The 18,200-nt window shown below is 51.4% G+C and overlaps 1 protein-coding gene and 1 long non-coding RNA gene across 3 annotated transcripts in view; one reads left to right on the top strand and one right to left on the bottom strand.

Moving 5' to 3' along the window:
• Nucleotides 1–7,820, bottom strand: part of LOC141098483 (uncharacterized) — a 35,224-nt gene extending 27,404 nt beyond the window's left edge. Inside the window, exon 1 of the long non-coding RNA XR_012234262.1 lies at nt 7,763–7,820. This is a non-coding gene — a long non-coding RNA (uncharacterized lncRNA). The remainder of the gene's footprint in view (nt 1–7,762) is intronic.
• A 623-nt stretch (nt 7,821–8,443) lies between these two features.
• LGALS3 (galectin 3) overlaps nt 8,444–18,200 on the top strand; it is a 32,414-nt gene continuing 22,657 nt past the window's right edge. Inside the window, exon 1 of one of the 2 annotated variants that reach the window (XM_073586157.1) lies at nt 8,444–8,461. Coding sequence is in view for 1 of the 2 variants with exons in the window: in XM_073586142.1 (XP_073442243.1) it covers nt 8,635–8,682 (48 nt within the window). In the remaining variant the exon portion in view is untranslated. Of the gene's footprint in view, nt 8,462–8,489; nt 8,683–18,200 lie in introns of those variants that run through there. The other variant, XM_073586142.1, reaches the window with a different exon arrangement.

Here is an 18,200-nt window from a genome sequence, read left to right as displayed (position 1 = left end):
CCAGGAGAGAGAGAGAGAGAGGCAGCCGCCGCATCCAGGAGAGAGAGAGAGGCAGCCGCCGCATCCAGGAGAGAGATAGAGAGAGAGAGGTAGTCGCCGCATCCAGGAGAGAGAGGCCGCTGCTGCATTAAGGGGAGAGACTGCCGCCGCATCCAGGAGAGAGAGAGGCAGCCGCCGCATCCAGGAGAGAGAGAGAGAGGCAGCCGCCGCATCCAGGAGAGAGAGGCAGCCGCCGCATCAAGGAGAGAGAGAGGCAGCCGCCGCATCCAGGAGAGAGAGAGGCAGCCGCCGCATCCAGGAGAGAGAGAGGCAGCCGCCGCATCCAGGAGAGAGAGAGGCAGCCGCCGCATCCAGGAGAGAGAGAGGCAGCCGCCGCATCCAGGAGAGAGAGAGGTAGCCACCACATCCAGGAGAGAGAGAGGTAGCCGCCGCATCCAGGAGAGAGAGAGGTAGCCGCCGCATCCAGGAGAGAGAGAGAGGCAGCCACCGCATCCAGGAGAGAGAGAGAGGCAGCCGCCGCATCCAGGAGAGAGAGAGGCAGCCGCCGCATCCAGGAGAGAGAGAGAGAGGCAGCCGCCGCATCCAGGAGAGAGAGAGAGAGGCAGCCGCCGCATCCAGGAGAGAGAGAGAGAGGCAGCCGCCGCATCCAGGAGAGAGAGAGAGAGGCAGCCACCGCATCCAGGAGAGAGAGAGGCAGCCGCCGCATCCAGGAGAGAGAGAGGCAGCCACCGCATCCAGGAGAGAGAGAGAGAGGCAGCCACCGCATCCAGGAGAGAGAGAGGTAGCCGCCGCATCCAGGAGAGAGAGAGGCAGCCGCCGCATCCAGGAGAGAGAGAGGCAGCCGCCGCATCCAGGAGAGAGAGATGCAGCCGCCGCATCCAGGAGAGAGAGGCAGCGCCGCATGCAGGAGAGAGAGAGGCAGCCGCCGCATCCAGGAGAGAGAGAGAGAGGCAGCCGCCGCATCCAGTAGAGAGAGAGGCAGCCACCGCATCCAGGAGAGAGAGAGAGAGAGGCAGCCGCCGCATCCAGGAGAGAGAGAGGCAGCCGCCGCATCCAGGAGAGAGAGAGGCAGCCGCCGCATCCAGGAGAGAGAGAGGCAGCCGCCGCATCCAAGAGAGAGAGAGGCAGCCGCCGCATCCAGGAGAGAGAGAGGCAGCCGCCGCATGCAGGAGAGAGAGAGGCAGCCGCCGCATGCAGGAGAGAGAGGCAGCCGAAGCAATCAGGAGAGCGATAGGCATCCAGGAGAGAGAGAGGCAGCCGCCGCATGCAGGAGAGAGAGGCAGCCGCCGCATCCAGGAGAGAGAGAGGCAGCCGCCGCATGCAGGAGAGAGAGGCAGCCGCCGCATCCAGGAGAGAGAGAGGCAGCCGCCGCATCCAGGAGAGAGAGGCAGCCGCCGCATGCAGGAGAGAGAGGCAGCCGCCGCATGCAGGAGAGAGAGAGGCAGCCGAAGCAATCAGGAGAGCGATAGGCATCCAGGAGAGAGAGAGGCAGCCACCGCATCCAGGAGAGAGAGAGGCAGCCGCCGCATCCAGGAGAGAGAGAGAGAGGCAGCCGCCGCATCCAGGAGAGAGAGAGAGAGAGAGGCAGCCGCCGCATCCAGGAGAGAGAGAGGCAGCCGCCGCATCCAAGAGAGAGACAGCTACCACATCCAGGAGAGAGGCAGCCGCCGCATCCAAGAGAGAGAGAGGTAGCCGAAGCATTCAGGAGAGCGATAGGCATCCAGGAGAGAGAGAGGCAGCCGCCGCATCCAGGAGAGAGAGAGAGAGAGAGAGGCAGCCGCCGCATCCAGGAGAGAGAGAGAGAGAGGCAGCCGCCGCATCCAGGAGAGAGAGAGAGAGGCAGCCGCCGCATCCAGGAGAGAGAGAGAGAGAGAGAGAGGCAGCCGCCGCATCCAGGAGAGAGAGAGGCAGCCGCCGCATCCAGGAGAGAGAGAGCTACCACATCCAGGAGAGAGACAGCTACCACATCCAGGAGAGAGAGAGGCAGCCGCCGCATTCAGGAGAGAGAGAGAGGCAGCCGCCGCAACCAGGAGAGAGAGAGGCAGCCGCTGCATCCAGGAGAGAGAGAGGCAGCCGCCGCATCCAGGAGAGAGAGAGGCAGCCGCCGCATCCAGGAGAGAGAGAGGCAGCCGCCGCATCCAGGAGAGAGAGAGAGAGAGGTAGCCGCCGCATCCAGGAGAGAGACAGCTACCACATCCAGGAGAGAGACAGCTACCACATCCAGGAGAGAGAGAGGCAGCCGCCGCATCCAGGAGAGAGAGAGAGAGGCAGCCGCCGCATCAAGGAGAGAGAGAGGCAGCCGCCGCATCAAGGAGAGAGACAGCTACCACATCCAGGAGAGAGAGAGGCAGCCGCCGCATTCAGGAGAGAGAGGCAGCCGCCGCATCCAGGAGAGAGAGAGGCAGCCGCCGCATCCAGGAGAGAGAGAGGCAGCCGCCGCATCCAGGAGAGAGAGAGGCAGCCGCCGCATCCAGGAGCGAGAGAGAGGCAGCCGCCGCATCCAGGAGAGAGAGAGAGGTAGCCGCCGCATCCAGGAGAGAGACAGCTACCACATCCAGGAGAGAGAGGCAGCCGCCGCATTCAGGAGAGAGAGAGGCAGCCGCCGCAACCAGGAGAGAGAGAGGCAGCCGCCGCATCCAGGAGAGAGAGAGGCAGCCGCCGCATCCAGGAGAGAGAGAGGCAGCCGCCGCATCCAGGAGAGAGAGAGAGGCAGCCGCCGCATCCAGGAGAGAGAGAGAGGTAGCCGCCGCATCCAGGAGAGAGAGAGAGGTAGCCGAAGCATTCAGGAGAGAGAGAGAGGCAGCCGCCGCATCCAGGAGAGAGAGAGAGGCAGCCGCCGCATCCAGGAGAGAGAGAGAGGCAGCCGCCGCATCCAGGAGAGAGAGAGAGGCAGCCGCCGCATCCAGGAGAGAGAGAGAGGCAGCCGCCACATCCAGGAGAGAGAGAGGCAGCCGCCGCATCCATGAGAGAGAGGCAGCCGCCGCATCCAGGAGAGAGAGAGAGAGGCAGCCGCCGCATCCAGGAGAGAGAGAGACAGCCGCCGCATCCAGGAGAGAGAGAGAGAGGCAGCCGCCGCATCCAGGAGAGAGAGAGAGAGGCAGCCGCCGCATCCAGGAGAGAGAGAGAGAGAGAGGCAGCCGCCGCATCCAGGAGAGGGAGAGAGAGAGGCAGCCGCCGCATCCAGGAGAGAGAGAGGCAGCCGCCGCATCCAGGAGAGAGAGAGAGAGAGGCAGCCGCCGCATCCAGGAGAGAGAGAGAGAGAGGCAGCCGCCGCATCCAGGAGAGAGAGAGAGAGAGGCAGCCGCCGCATCCAGGAGAGAGAGAGGCAGCCGCCGCATCCAAGAGAGAGACAGCTACCACATCCAGGAGAGAGAGGCAGCCGCCGCATCCAAGAGAGAGAGAGGTAGCCGAAGCATTCAGGAGAGCGATAGGCATCCAGGAGAGAGAGAGGCAGCCGCCGCATCCAGGAGAGAGAGAGAGGCAGCCGCCGCATCCAGGAGAGAGAGAGAGAGGCAGCCGCCGCATCCAGGAGAGAGAGAGAGAGGCAGCCGCCGCATCCAGGAGAGAGACAGCTACCACATCCAGGAGAGAGACAGCCACCACATCCAGGAGAGAGAGAGGCAGCCGCCGCATCCAGGAGAGAGAGAGGCAGCCGCCGCATCCAGGAGAGAGAGAGGCAGCCGCCGCATCCAGGAGAGAGAGGCAGCCGCCGCATCCAGGAGAGAGAGAGAGGCAGCTGCCGCATCCAGGAGAGAGAGAGAGGTAGCCGAAGCATTCAGGAGAGCGATAGGCATCCAGGAGAGAGAGAGGCAGCCGCCGCATCCAAGAGAGAGAGAGAGAGGCAGCGGCCGCATCCAGGAGAGAGAGAGAGGCAGCCGCCGCATCCAGGAGAGAGAGAGAGAGAGAGGTAGTCGCCGCATCCAGGAGAGAGAGGCCGCTGCTGCATTAAGGGGAGAGACTGCCGCCACATCCAGGAGAGAGAGAGGCAGCCGCCGCATCCAGGAGAGAGAGAGAGAGGCAGCCGCCGCATCCAGGAGAGAGAGAGAGAGGCAGCCGCCGCATCCAGGAGAGAGAGAGAGAGGCAGCCGCCGCATCCAGGAGAGAGAGAGAGAGGCAGCCGCCGCATCCAGGAGAGAGAGAGGCAGCCGCCGCATCCAGGAGAGAGAGAGGTAGCCGCCGCATCCAGGAGAGAGAGAGGCAGCCACCGCATCCAGGAGAGAGAGAGAGGCAGCCACCGCATCCAGGAGAGAGAGAGAGAGGCAGCCGCCGCATTGAAGAGAGAGAGAGAGAGGCAGCCGCCGCATCCAGGAGAGAGACAGCTACCACATCCAGGAGAGAGAGAGAGGCAGCCGCCGCATCCAGGAGAGAGAGAGGCAGCCGCCGCATCCAGGAGAGAGAGAGGTAGCCGCCGCATCCAGGAGAGAGAGAGGCAGCCGCCGCATCCAGGAGAGAGAGAGGCAGCCACCGCATCCAGGAGAGAGAGAGAGGCAGCCACCGCATCCAGGAGAGAGAGAGAGGCAGCCACCGCATCCAGGAGAGAGAGAGAGAGAGAGAGGCAGCCGCCGCATCCAGGAGAGAGACAGCTACCACATCCAGGAGAGAGAGAGGCAGCCGCCGCATCCAGGAGAGAGAGAGGCAGCCGCCGCATCCAGGAGAGAGAGAGGCAGCCGCCGCATCCAGGAGAGAGAGAGGCAGCCGCCGCATCCAGGAGAGAGAGAGGCAGCCACCGCATCAAGGAGAGAGAGAGAGAGAGGCAGCCACCGCATCCAGGAGAGAGAGAGAGAGAGGCAGCCGCCGCATCCAGGAGAGAGACAGCTACCACATCCAGGAGAGAGAGAGAGGCAGCCGCCGCATCCAGGAGAGAGAGAGGCAGCCGCCGCATCCAGGAGAGAGAGAGGTAGCCGCTGCATCCAGGAGAGAGAGAGGCAGCCGCCGCATCCAGGAGAGAGAGAGGCAGCCACCGCATCCAGGAGAGAGAGAGAGAGGCAGCCACCGCATCCAGGAGAGAGAGAGAGAGGCAGCCGCCGCATCCAGGAGAGAGAGAGAGAGGCAGCCGCCACATCCAGGAGAGAGAGAGGCAGCCACCGCATCCAGGAGAGAGAGAGGTAGCCGCCGCATCCAGGAGAGAGAGAGGCAGCCACCGCATCCAGGAGAGAGAGAGGCAGCCACCGCATCCAGGAGAGAGAGAGGCAGCCACCGCATCCAGGAGAGAGAGAGGTAGCCGCCGCATCCAGGAGAGAGAGAGGCAGCCGCCGCATCCAGGAGAGAGAGAGAGAGGCAGCCGCCGCATCCAGGAGAGAGAGAGAGAGAGAGGCAGCCGCCGCATCCAGGAGAGAGAGAGAGAGAGAGAGGCAGCCGCCGCATCAAGGAGAGAGAGAGAGAGAGGCAGCCGCCGCATCCAGGAGAGAGAGAGAGAGAGGCAGCCGCCGCATCCAGGAGAGAGAGAGGCAGCCGCCGCATCCAGGAGAGAGAGAGGCAGCCGCCGCATCCAGGAGAGAGAGAGGCAGCCGCCGCATCCAAGAGAGAGACAGCTACCACATCCAGGAGAGAGAGGCAGCCGCCGCATCCAAGAGAGAGAGAGGTAGCCGAAGCATTCAGGAGATCGATAGGCATCCAGGAGAGAGAGAGGCAGCCGCCGCATCCAGGAGAGAGAGAGAGAGAGAGGCAGCCGCCGCATCCAGGAGAGAGAGAGAGAGAGGCAGCCGCCGCATCCAGGAGAGAGAGAGAGAGGCAGCCGCCGCATTGAAGAGAGAGAGAGAGAGGCAGCCGCCGCATCCAGGAGAGAGACAGCTACCACATCCAGGAGAGAGAGAGAGGCAGCCGCCGCATCCAGGAGAGAGAGAGGCAGCCGCCGCATCCAGGAGAGAGAGAGGCAGCCGCCGCATCCAGGAGAGAGAGAGGCAGCCGCCGCATCCAGGAGAGAGAGAGAGAGAGGCAGCCGCCGCATCCAGGAGAGAGAGAGAGAGAGAGAGGCAGCCGCCGCATCCAGGAGAGAGAGAGAGAGGCAGCCGCCGCATCCAGGAGAGAGAGAGAGAGGCAGGCGCCGCATCCAGGAGAGAGAGAGGCAGGCGCCGCATCCAGGAGAGAGAGAGGCAGGCGCCGCATCCAGGAGAGAGAGAGAGAGAGGCAGGCGCCGCATCCAGGAGAGAGAGAGAGAGAGAGGCAGCCGCCGCATCCAGGAGAGAGTGAGGCAGCCGCCGCATCCAAGAGAGAGACAGCTACCACATCCAGGAGAGAGAGGCAGCTGCCGCATCCAAGAGAGAGAGAGGTAGCCGAAGCATTCAGGAGAGCGATAGGCATCCAGGAGAGAGAGAGGCAGCCGCCGCATCCAGGAGAGAGAGAGAGGCAGCCGCCGCATCCAGGAGAGAGAGAGAGAGAGAGAGAGGCAGCCGCCGCATCCAGGAGAGAGAGAGAGAGAGAGAGAGGCAGCCGCCGCATCCAGGAGAGAGAGAGAGAGAGGCAGCCGCCGCATTGAAGAGAGAGAGAGAGAGGCAGCCGCCGCATCCAGGAGAGAGACAGCTACCACATCCAGGAGAGAGAGAGAGGCAGCCGCCGCATCCAGGAGAGAGAGAGGCAGCCGCCGCATCCAGGAGAGAGAGAGAGGCAGCCGCCGCATCCAGGAGGGAGAGAGAGGCAGCCGCCGCATCCAGGAGAGAGAGAGAGAGGCAGCCGCCGCATCCAGGAGAGAGAGAGAGGCAGCCGCCGCATCCAGGAGAGAGAGAGAGGTAGCCGAAGCATTCAGGAGAGCGATAGGCATCCAGGAGAGAGAGAGGCAGCCGCCGCATCCAAGAGAGAGAGAGAGAGGCAGCCGCCGCATCCAGGAGAGAGAGAGGCAGCCGCCGCATCCAGGAGAGAGAGAGAGAGGCAGTCGCCGCATCCAGGAGAGAGAGGCCGCTGCTGCATTAACGGGAGAGACTGCCGCCGCATCCAGGAGAGAGAGAGGCAGCCGCCGCATCCAGGAGAGAGAGAGAGGCAGCCGCCGCATCCAGGAGAGAGAGAGAGGCAGCCGCCGCATCCAGGAGAGAGAGAGAGGCAGCCGCTGCATCCTGGAGAGAGAGGCAGAGGCCACATCCAAGAGAGAGAGAGAGGCAGCCACCGCATCCAGGAGAGAGAGACAGCCGCCGCATCAAGGAGAGAGTGGTAGCCACCGCATCCAGGAGAGAGAGAGGCAGTCGCCGCATCCAGGAGAGAGAGAGTGGGGAGATGGGCGCAGCTTAGTTTCCCAACAGGTCTGCCCGCTGGTGGACACAGACAGATGAGGCCCCTGTGCAAGAAGAATTTATGGGCCCTTTACAGTCCAGTAGCTCCTTATTATGCCCAATTCCCCCTGCCTTGTAGATGGTTGTGGCCCCCTTACACCAATGATATGTCCACCCTAGTCTGCCATATAAGTCGCCAACTTGTCACTTTTCCTTTTGCATCACGCAGCACTACAGAAATCCGCCTACCAGAGAGGGGGTCCTTTGATGCTTGATAAAGACCAATATTGGTGGAAACGACGTATTATGGCGGAATAAAGTTTGCTATATTTTTTTTCTTAACCTGGATTGAATGCTGTTCTTTTTATATGTGGGGTCCCTTGTATCGTCTCCTGCTTTTACAGTTGGGGGTTTTACATTAAGTTCTCTGCTCCTCTGACATTTTTATGCCTTGTGTGGACATGGGTTGTACCAACACTACTTATGCAACAAGTCGAGTAGATACATCTATTGTACTGTTCCTATCTTCAAAAGACAGCAGAAAAAGGTAGCAATGTTTTTACCTGTCTAGACCTCCAGACAAATGCACTCTCAGGGCGACCAGGCCCATGTAGTTAAGCTGGCAGTAACACAGGTGCAAAAATACTGATGAGACAGCCACTCACTACCTACCAATCCATGGAGGGGGTGGCTGCTTAGTATGTGATTGCACAATGAAGACTTGTATGTGGCGCTGTTCACACTATGGCAATGCACAGCATCCAGGTTAACAGCCTATTAGTGATGCCCTTCTATTAGATCATGTGGGCTGCCCAAAATGGATCTCTAGTTGCACCCTGATATTAAAGTGCCAAAAAATACATATAAAAATATGTGAGGTATTAGTCAATATTTTGGCCAAAGTGTGCAAGCCCACAACCCGCGTCAAGGGTCCCCACTCTTGCGAAAAGGGCAAAAAAAATTTGAAATTTTTGGAGGATTTTAGTCCTGTTTTAGTTGCTCACATATTTTTATATATTTTTATTATGTAATTTTATATCATGTTTTTATTCTGTTTTTATATTTCCTGCTCGCATTGTTTTTTTTACGTTTCCTTATTTTGTCATGTGATTTATTCCATCATGTGACTTTTTGATTGCATGTACTATTTAATTGGTTGCTTGTTGTATAAATACCCCTTCCTGTCTACTAATAAACTGCACCTGATGAAGAGAGTGTTACCGGCGAAACGCGTAGTGGGCTAAAGAGAGGCAACCCTGTCGGTGTGTTCCTAGCGCTCCGTCGACCGTTTCTTTCATTTGTCTACTTCACCATCCTCTGTTGGAGGCATACGGCTGGAGCTGCGGTGGATCATTCACTCATATCTAATCCTGATAGACCGCTTTCTTGGCGCTCCTTAGTGACCGCTACCCCTTCTGACTTCTATCTTAACTACATGGGCCTGCTGCGCCCTGAGAGTGCATTTGTCTGGAGGCCTAGGCAGGTAAAAACATTGCTGCCTTTTTTCTGCTGACATTTGAATTTTTGGAGGATTTTAGTCCTCTTTTAGTTGCTGTTTAGTGTACTGTTCCTATCTTCCAGCATGCATTACAGTCCCGAAATACATTTACACCATTGCAGACTTCAGAGCTGAAATCTCCCGGCACTGCTTGCTGGCTCAGTGTCTGCTCTGTTGATATTGATTTAGCCATTTTTATTCATTTTTGCACTGGACTGGGCTGATTAGTCCACTGTAGTGGTGGACTGTTTCCATTGCCAGCCAGCAGAATTATTACAGCTCTGGGACCATTAGTGTGCCAAGATAATAGGCAATGATCCAGGTGCCAGATACCTGGATATCTGTAGGGAGCCTCTCTAGAACCTAATTCTGCATATTTAATCAGTCCGATTAATTTTGTCCTTATCCCAGACTTACTACCCCCATCTTCGTGCACCTACAGGCCTCACTCACAGGTTTATCTGGTTTATTGTGCAGAACCTGTCCCGAGGCGTAGGCAATGCAATAGTTGTAGCTAGGAGGAATCCGGAAAGCAAATAGTTTATTAGAGCATCAGAAGGCAAAAATCACTGCATATAGCTGTTGTAGGTCGGTAAATAAAGGCTCTCGCTGATCCGTTCACCTTATGTTTGAGGAGCGGCGACTGTTGATCTGCGCTTGACAATTCTTCACAATATCTGGCATGGAGTCACGGCGGTTATCTGGAAACGTTCTGCATCAAAACTAAATTACTATTGACTTGGGTGATGATTTACGTCTAACCTGCAATACGTCTATTATTGTCAGAAAAAAATTATATATAAAGAAATCAATGATTATTTATTTTTTTTTATGTAATTTTTTTTTAAACCATAGTCTGAAGCAGATCCAGCATAAGGATTCCACTTTCACTTTATTTTTCCCATTCCTTTAGGAATCCACTCCAGATTTTATTGGAATTAACTGCATCAAAAAGTGTTTCATTCTAATAGAAAATAAAAAAAACAGAAAAAAAAAATAATCCCAGAAACTACTTTAATAGAACACATGCTAGTGAAAGTGGCACGCTAAGGCTAGTTTCACACTAGCGTTCGTGGGTGCAGCGTAGGGCCGCCACTAAGCCCCGCCCCGGCCATGCCCCCTCTGGTCAGTTCCTCCTCTGATCGCATGAGGCTGCATGCGATCAGCGTATCATATATTTAGCGTTGGATGCGCTGACTGTGCGCTGGACTGATATTGCTGGCGCTGCGCCCAGAGCACAAAAATGTAACACAGCGCGTTTTTGTGCGCTGGACGCAGCGACAAAAGGGCGCAACGACAGCAAAATCAGACCAGCGCACGGTCAGCGTATTCAACACTAAATATAGGATACGCTGATCGCATGCAGCCTCATGCGATCAGAGGAGGAACTGACCGGAGGGGGTGTAGCTGGGGGAGGGGCTTAGTGGCAGCCCTGCGCTGCACTCACAAACGCTAGTGGGAAACTAGCCTAAGGGTGTGTGCACACGCTGCGGATTCTGCTGCGGTTCCGCAGAAGTTTTGGTCCTGTGGATCCGCAGCAGTTTCTGCTGCGGTGTACAGTACCATTATAACCTATGGAAATCAAAATCCGCAGGGCACACTGTGCGGAATTTTCCACGCGGATTTGCTGCACTTTCAAAACCGCAGCATGTCAATTCTTTGTGCGGATTCTGCTGCGGTTTGGCACCTGCTCCGTGGCAGGTGTCAAACCGCAGGGGAAACCCGCAGGCTAAACTGCAGAAAGTCTACAGATAAACTGCAGGTCTCTTGACCTGCGGATTTACCTGCGGTTTTTGACAAATCTGCGCAGAAAATTCCGCAGGACAATCCACAGCGTGTGCACACACCCTAAATGTTATGTTGCCACCACATATAGTCCACCTCGCCTTGGAAATGCATCCTCTACAACTGCAGTGAATCAATTTGTTTCTCCTTGTAAAATCTGTTGGCACCAACTACAACATTAATGGCTATGGACACCTCCAGGTGGGTGATTATGATTATTATTATTTTTTGCTTAAATGCGTGTACCTGGGGTTAAAAAAAAAAAATTGTAATTGGGTTTGGTTACAAATTTTGCACCATTTGCCTTTCATAGTCTTTGTGTTGCACTGCCTTAATTCTGGCAGTAGAAGTGGTTAACTGAGAATCTGTTAGGCTCATTCAACAGAAAGAGATAAGTACAATTCATCATTAATTTTTTGCCGTTTTTAGTGCCAAAATGGCACACGCGCATTCAGGAATTTTACACAAAATAAAATAAAAAGATGTTTTTAACTTTTGTCCTTTTTTTTTTTTTTTTCCCACATTTTTTAGTGCAAAATGTTGCGTGAACCCTTAAATGCCTATGTATTTGGGGAAAAAATGGCATAGAATAGTAATCATTCCCAGGAACTCTTAAGGCCTGGAATCATCAAGAACCGGTGAGAAAATCGAGGGCATCATGAATCAGAGTCTGAATACCCCATTGCAGATAGGTATATTTTTCTCTGAAATGCTCCGGTGTTTCTACATAGAAGATCCAACTAGGGACCATAGGAGTAGACAAGATTAGTGCAGCACTGTCCCATTTAGCTCTTCCTAGTGCTCCTGCAGGTGATTGACAGGTCTCTCCCTGTGTACACACATAGGAGACGCCTGTCAACCAACTAGGCTGGTGTGGGGAGCAGCTGGTTGAGGATGATACTGTCTCCAGCTATGGTTCTCGGCTGGATTTTCAAAGTAGATTCTGAAGCAGTGTAGCGTTTCTCCGCCATGCTCTTATCCATGAGTCGAGTGACCGACCGGTTCCCTTTAAATATGGAAAGAAACATGTAGTTGACAACTAGTTTCCATCCCCGGCTGTCTGCAGTATGGTTACTTCTCCATCCAAAAGCCACTTCCCTTACAGAACCTGATCGGACTGGACCGACTTCATAGTTAGAAAAGGGAAAACCGTTCATGAGTCAGATCCTGGCAGAGAGAAGAGCCATTCCTGCCAATATATTCTCGTTAACAAACCACACGTGAAAATAGCTTCTAGGCTGAATAGCAGGCGGTAACTTTGTTGCGGGACTCCAAAAGATTGAGGGTAGGGATTAAAACTGCAGCCTAAAAATACATAAAGTTTATTAATGATATCCATAGTAATGTTGGGTAACCACGCAACTGAGTTAGTCATTGTTTGCTAGTTACTAGCCCTTGGCATTTCCACACCCGCCTGTGTGGCCATCCGTCCTCGTCACTGATACAAGTAGAATGCAGCACACCCGCCTCCACTTTGCTCTAATTCCGCAGCCTATGACGCTGATTCATCATTGCTGTTTTTCCATTTTTCTGACGTAATTTGCTTCTTAATATTAACTCTAATTTTGCGCCTTATCCTCCATATTATTTTTTTTTTTTTTTTTTTTTTTTAAAGCTTTCTTTCCTCTACAGCAGGTTTTTCCCCAACTCCAGTCCTCAAGGCCCACCAACAGGTCATGTTTTCAGGATTTCCCTTGTATGGTACAGGTGATGCAATTATCACAGGAGGAATCCTAAAGAAATCCTGAAAACACGATCTGTTGGTGGGCCTTGAGGACTGGAGCTGGGGAACCCTGCTCTACAGCGTTGCTTTTACAGATTCATGAAAGGCGACTTTTCTCCAAAAGTTTCTGGTGGATTCCTTACTTTGGCGCAGCTTAAGACTAGCGTGCATCATTTTTAAGGCTATGTTCACATGCAGCGTTTTTTTTTTTTCGGAAAAGAAAACTTGCTGTCTTGGCAGTAAAAAAAAAAAAGCTGCGTTCAAAATGCAGGTTCTGCTGCGTTTTTTTTGTTTTTTTGGGGGGAGGGGTGAAGGTAGATTACATGTGTGATTTATGTATAGTACATGTTAGTTTTATTCACCAACAATGCAGATAGATAAATAAAAAAGGAACGCAGCAAAAACCATGATTTTGTTGTTTTTTTTTTCTCTTTGCTTTAGCGGGTGAAAAAAAAAAAAAGGCAGAAAAACACTGAAAGAATTGATATGTTGCAGATTTCACGCTGCAGCTCTCAGTTGCATTCAGGAAAGAAAAAAAAAAGAAGAGGATGCAAGAGATTTCTGGAATTTAATGGCTTTTGCTGCAGCTTTTCTGCATAAAATAACCAGTAAAAATGTTTTATGTGAACACAGGCTAAAGTTTAATATGACTTAATTCCACTAAAAAAAAGTGTCACAAAACTGGATGAATACAATTGTTTTATTTAGAGCTAAAATAAAAAAACACATGATGAATTGGGCACAAAAAAAAATTGTCAGTGGTGACACAATTAAACAAAAATCAGAAATGATCAGCTGTTACTAAGGGATGTTTTATCTAGCCATACATCTAGATTTCCATAAAGGCTCAGAAAGAGGAGTCCTGAACAAGAAGTCCCTCACATGCACTCTTAGGCTATGTGCACACACTGTGGATTGGTCTGCAGATTTTTTATCTGCGGAACCGCAGGTAAAATGACCTGCGGAATTACCTGCGGATTGGGCTGAGGTTTATCACCTCTACAATGGAGGAGATGGTAAACCGCAGCGGAATCCGCAGAAAAGAAGTGACGTCATTTCTTTCTGCGGATTCAAAACCGCAACTTTTCCACAGCTAAAAATCCACAGCATGTGCACAGCAGAATGTAAATCCCATAGGATAACATGCTACTGTACACGGTCTGCAGAACTTAGCCTTATACATAAGAGGGGATTTCTTGACTGATTTTAATAAAAACAAAATGTGCCATTTTCCGTGACCCGTAGCGTCTCCATTTTTCGTGATCTCGGGTTGGGTGAGGGCTTATTTTTTGCAGGCGGAGCTGACGTTTTTAATGATGCCACTGTTGTGCAGATACGTTATTTTGATCGCCCGTTATTGCATTTTAATGCAATGTCACAGCAACCAAAAAAACGTAATTCTGGCGTTTTGATTTTTTTCTCGCTACGCCGTTTAGCGATTGGGTTCATGCTTTTTTTTTTTAGCGATCGGGCAATTCTGAACGCAGCAATACCAAATATGTGTGTATGTGTGTTTTTTTTTTTTTTTTTTTTTTTTTTTTTTTTTGGGGGGCGAAAAGGCACCACTCTTTCGCCCCATTCAAAATAAAACAAAAAAAACTTTTAAACTTTTATATTTTTTTTTTTTTTTTAAATTTTTTCATATTTTTGTTAAAACTTTTTTTTTTTTTTTTAAATTTTGGCATGCCTCAATAGACTCCATTGGAGGCTAGAAGCATCCCATACTTGATTGGCTCTGCAACATATAGGCGATGAGTAGATCGCCTATATGTAGCAGAATTACTGCATTGTTATGAGCGCCGACCACCCGGTGGCGCTCATAGCAATCCAGCATCAACAACCCTAGAGGTCTCCAGGAGACCTCTAGTTGTTATGCCAACACATCGCTGACCCCCGATCACATGACGGGGGTCAGCGGTGCGCGCATTTCCGGCCGCGTGCCTGGTAGCACTTGTTAACCCCTTCACCCCCAAGGGTGGTTTGCACGTTCATGACCGGGCCAATTTTTACAATTCTGACCACTGTCACGTTATGACGTCATAACTCTGGAACGCTTCCATGGATCCCGGTGATTCTGACATTATTTTCTCGAGACATATTGTACTTCATGATAGTGGTAAAATTTCATTCAAATAACTTGCGTTTATTTGTGAAAAAAATGGAAATTTGGTGAAAATTTTGCAATTTTCCAACTTTGAATTTTTATGCCCTTAAATCACAGAGATACGGCACGCAAAAAACTTGATAAGTAACATTTCCCACATGTTTACTTTACATCAGCAGAATTTTGGAACCAAAATTTTTTTTGTTAGGAAGTTATAAGGGTTAAAAATTGACCAGCGATTTCTCATTTTTGCAACACCATTTTATTTTTACGGACCACATCACATTTGAAGCCACTTTGAGGGGTCTATATGATAGAAAATACCCAAAAGTGACACCATTCTAAAAACTGCACCCCTTAAGGTTCTCAAAACCACATTCAAGAAGTTTATTAACCCTTTAGGTGCGTCACGGGAATTTTTTGAATATTTAAAAAAAAAAAAATGAACATCTAACTTTTTTTTCACAAAAAAATACTTCAGGTTCAATTTTTTTTTTTTTTTTTTTTTTTTTTTTTTTTTTTTTCCCAAGGGTAACAGAAGAAATTGGACTGCAAAAGTTATTGTGCAATTTGTCCTGAGTACGCTGATACCTGATATGTGGGGGGGGAACCATTGTTTCGGCGCATGGCAGAGCTCAGAAGGGAAGGAGCGCCGTTTGACTTTTTCAATGCAAAATTGGCTGGAATTCAGATCGGACGCCATGTCACGTTTGGAGAGCCCCTGATGTACCTAAACAGTGGAAACCCCCCACAAGTGACCCCATTTTGGAAACTAGACCCCCCCCAAGGAACTTATCTAGATATGTGGTGAGAACTTTGAACCCACAAGGGCTTCACAGAAGTTTATAACATACAGCCGTACAATTAAAAAATCATATTTTTTCCACAAAAATGATCTTTTCACCCTCAATTCTTATTTTTCCAAGGGTATCAGGACCCTAAAAGTTATTGTGCAATTTGTCCTGAGTAAGCTGATACCCCATATGTGGGGGTAAACCACTATTTGGGCGCATGGCAGAGCTCTGAAGGGAAGCAGCGCCATTTGACGTTTTTGGCTGGAATTGAGATCGGACACCATGTCGCGATTGGAAAACCCCTGATGTACCAAAACAGTGGAAACCCCCCACAAATTACACCATTTTGGAAACTAGACACCCCCCCCCCCCCAGGAACTTATCTAGATGTGTGGTGAGCACTTTGAACCCCCCCAGTGCTTCACAGAAGTTTATAACGCCCGGGCGTGAAAATAAAAAATTTGTATTTTTTCCACAAACATGATCATTTAGTCACTTTCCCAAGGGTACCAGGAGAAATTGGACCCCAAAAGTTGTTGTCCAATTTGTCCTGAGTACGCTGACACCCCAGATGTGGGAGAAAACTACTGTATGGACACACGTCGGGGCTCGGAAGGGAAGTAGTGACGTTTTGGAATGCAGACTTTGATGGTATGGTCTGCGGGTGTCATGTGCGTTTGGAGAGCCCCTGATCTACCTAAACTATTGAAACTCCCCACAAGTTTCCCCATTTTGGACACTAGACCCCCCCACGGAACTTATCTAGATGGGGGTTCAAAGTGCTCACTTCACAAGTGTTTCACAGAAGTTTATAACGCCCGGGCGTGAAAATAAAAAAATCATTTTTTTCCACAAAAATGATATTTTTGCCCCCAATTTTTTATTTTTCTAAGGGTAACAGGAGAAATTGGACCCCAAAAGTTATTTTGTAATTTGTCCTTAGTAGGCTGACACCCTACATGTGGGGGTAAAACACTGTTTGGGCGCATGGCAGAGCTTGGAAGGGAAGGAGCACCACTTGACTTTTTCAACTCAGAATTGGCTGGAATTGAGATCAGACACCATGTTGCATTTGGAGAGCACCTGATGTGCCCAAACAGTGGAAACCCCCAATTCTAACCCTAATCTCAGCCCTAACCCTAGCCCTAGCCCTAACCCTAATGGGAAAATGGAAATAAATACACTTTCTTTTAATTTTATTATTTTTCCCTAACTAAGGGGGTGATAACGGGGGGTTTGATTTACTATTTATAGCGGGTTTTTATGTTTGACAGCTGTCGCACGCTAAAAGACGCTTTTTATTGTAAAAATAGTTTTTGCATCACCACATATTGAGAGCTATAATTTTTCCGTATTTTGACCCACCGAGTCATGTGAGATCTTATTTTTTGCAGGACGAGTTGACGTTTTTATTGGTACCATTTTCGGGCACGTGACATTTTTTGATCGCTTTTTATTCCGATTTTTGGGACGCAGAATGAACAAAAACCAGCGTTTCATGAATTTCTTTTGGGGGGTACGTTTACACCGTTCCTCGTGCAGTAAAATTGATAAAGCTGTTTTATTCTTCGGGTCGGTACGGTTACAGCGATACCTCATTTAGGTTGTTTTTTTATGTTTTGTCGGTTTTATGCAATGAAAACTATTTTATATAAAAAATAATTATTTTTGCATCACTTTATTCTGCGAGCTATAACTTTTTTATTTTTTCGCTGTTGATGCTGTGTGACGGCTCGTTTGCGGGACAAGATGACGTTTTCAGCAGTACCATGGATATTTATATGCGTCTTTTTGATCGCGCGTTATTGCACTTTTTGTTTGGCGGTATGATAATAAATCATTTATTTTTTGCTTCGTTTTTTATTTTTTAAGGGGTTAACTAATGGGACAGTTTTATAGGGCAGGTCGTTACAGACGTGGCGATTACCTAATATGTGTACTTTTATTGTTTGTTTTTTTTTCCAAAAAAATGGATTTATTGGGGGAATTTTTTTTTTTTTTTTTTTTTTTTTTTTTTCCTTACATAGTCCCAGGTGGGACATCACTGTCCTGTGACAGATCGCTGATCTGTCACATCACAGATCACTGACAGATCAGCGATCTGTCACAGGCACTGCTGCAGACTTCCTCATGCCTGCGCTTTGCAGGCACTGAGGAAGTCAGCTCCCTGCAGGCCCCCATCGCCATTTTGGATTCGGGGGCCTACTGGGAAGGAGCCTCCTGCAGCAGCGCTGCACGTTGCGCTGCCGTGGGGGGCTCAGGGAAGCACGGAGGGAGCCCCCTCCCTGCCGATGCTTCCCTTTAACCCCCTGTACACTGCGATCGTGTTTAATCACGGTGTGCAGGGGGTTAACGTGTCGGGGGAGGTCCGTGACCGCCCCTGAAACATTGTGCCGGGTGTCAGCTGTGATAATCAGCTGACACCCGGCCGCGATCAGCAGCGCTCACCACGTGGGCGCCGCTGATCGCGCTAGACGTACTATCCTGTCCATGGGCAAAGGGGCCCGGGTCCCATGGACGGGATAGTACGTCTAATGTCAGAAAGGGGTTAAATGCCGCTGTCAGTGTTTGACAACGGCGTTTAACTAGTTAATAGGAGCAGGTGGATCACGATTCCACCTGCCCTTATTGCGGGCACATGTCAGCTGTTCTAAACAGCTGATGTGTCCCGGCTTTGATGGGGGCTCACCGCCGGAGCCTTCATCATAGCAGGGGAGATGTCCAATGACCGGCTATGCCCGTCATTGGACATTAAGGGGTTAAGAGGGATTTCTTCAGTGGCATATGGGTCGCCCTCCCAGGGCTGTGGGGAACTCAGTACCAGGCCGGTGTCAGCGGGATGTGTCACAGCAGCAGTGACCCGGACCGTGGCCCTGGGCGCCCAAGTAATGGGGAAAGGTGAATGGTGGAATGTAGTTAATGGAATAGTTCGTGACGCCACCTGTGGTGTTCGGCAAGGGAGGTATTAAGCCGACTCTGCATACAGATCCTCTGGGGCTGGTGGTGTGGTGCAGCCAAGATGGTGAAGCTCCCCACAGGTGGAGCTGTAGCCCCAGGGCAATGTAGGTGTAATGGATGAGGAGAGGCGCAGGCGGTG

The sequence above is a fragment of the Dendrobates tinctorius genome, unplaced genomic scaffold (genome assembly GCF_039654945.1).
Source record: "Dendrobates tinctorius isolate UK_male_01 unplaced genomic scaffold, ASM3965494v1 ptg000010l, whole genome shotgun sequence".
NCBI lineage: Eukaryota > Metazoa > Chordata > Amphibia > Anura > Dendrobatidae > Dendrobates > Dendrobates tinctorius.
This window is presented reverse-complemented; position numbering and strand designations above follow the sequence as displayed.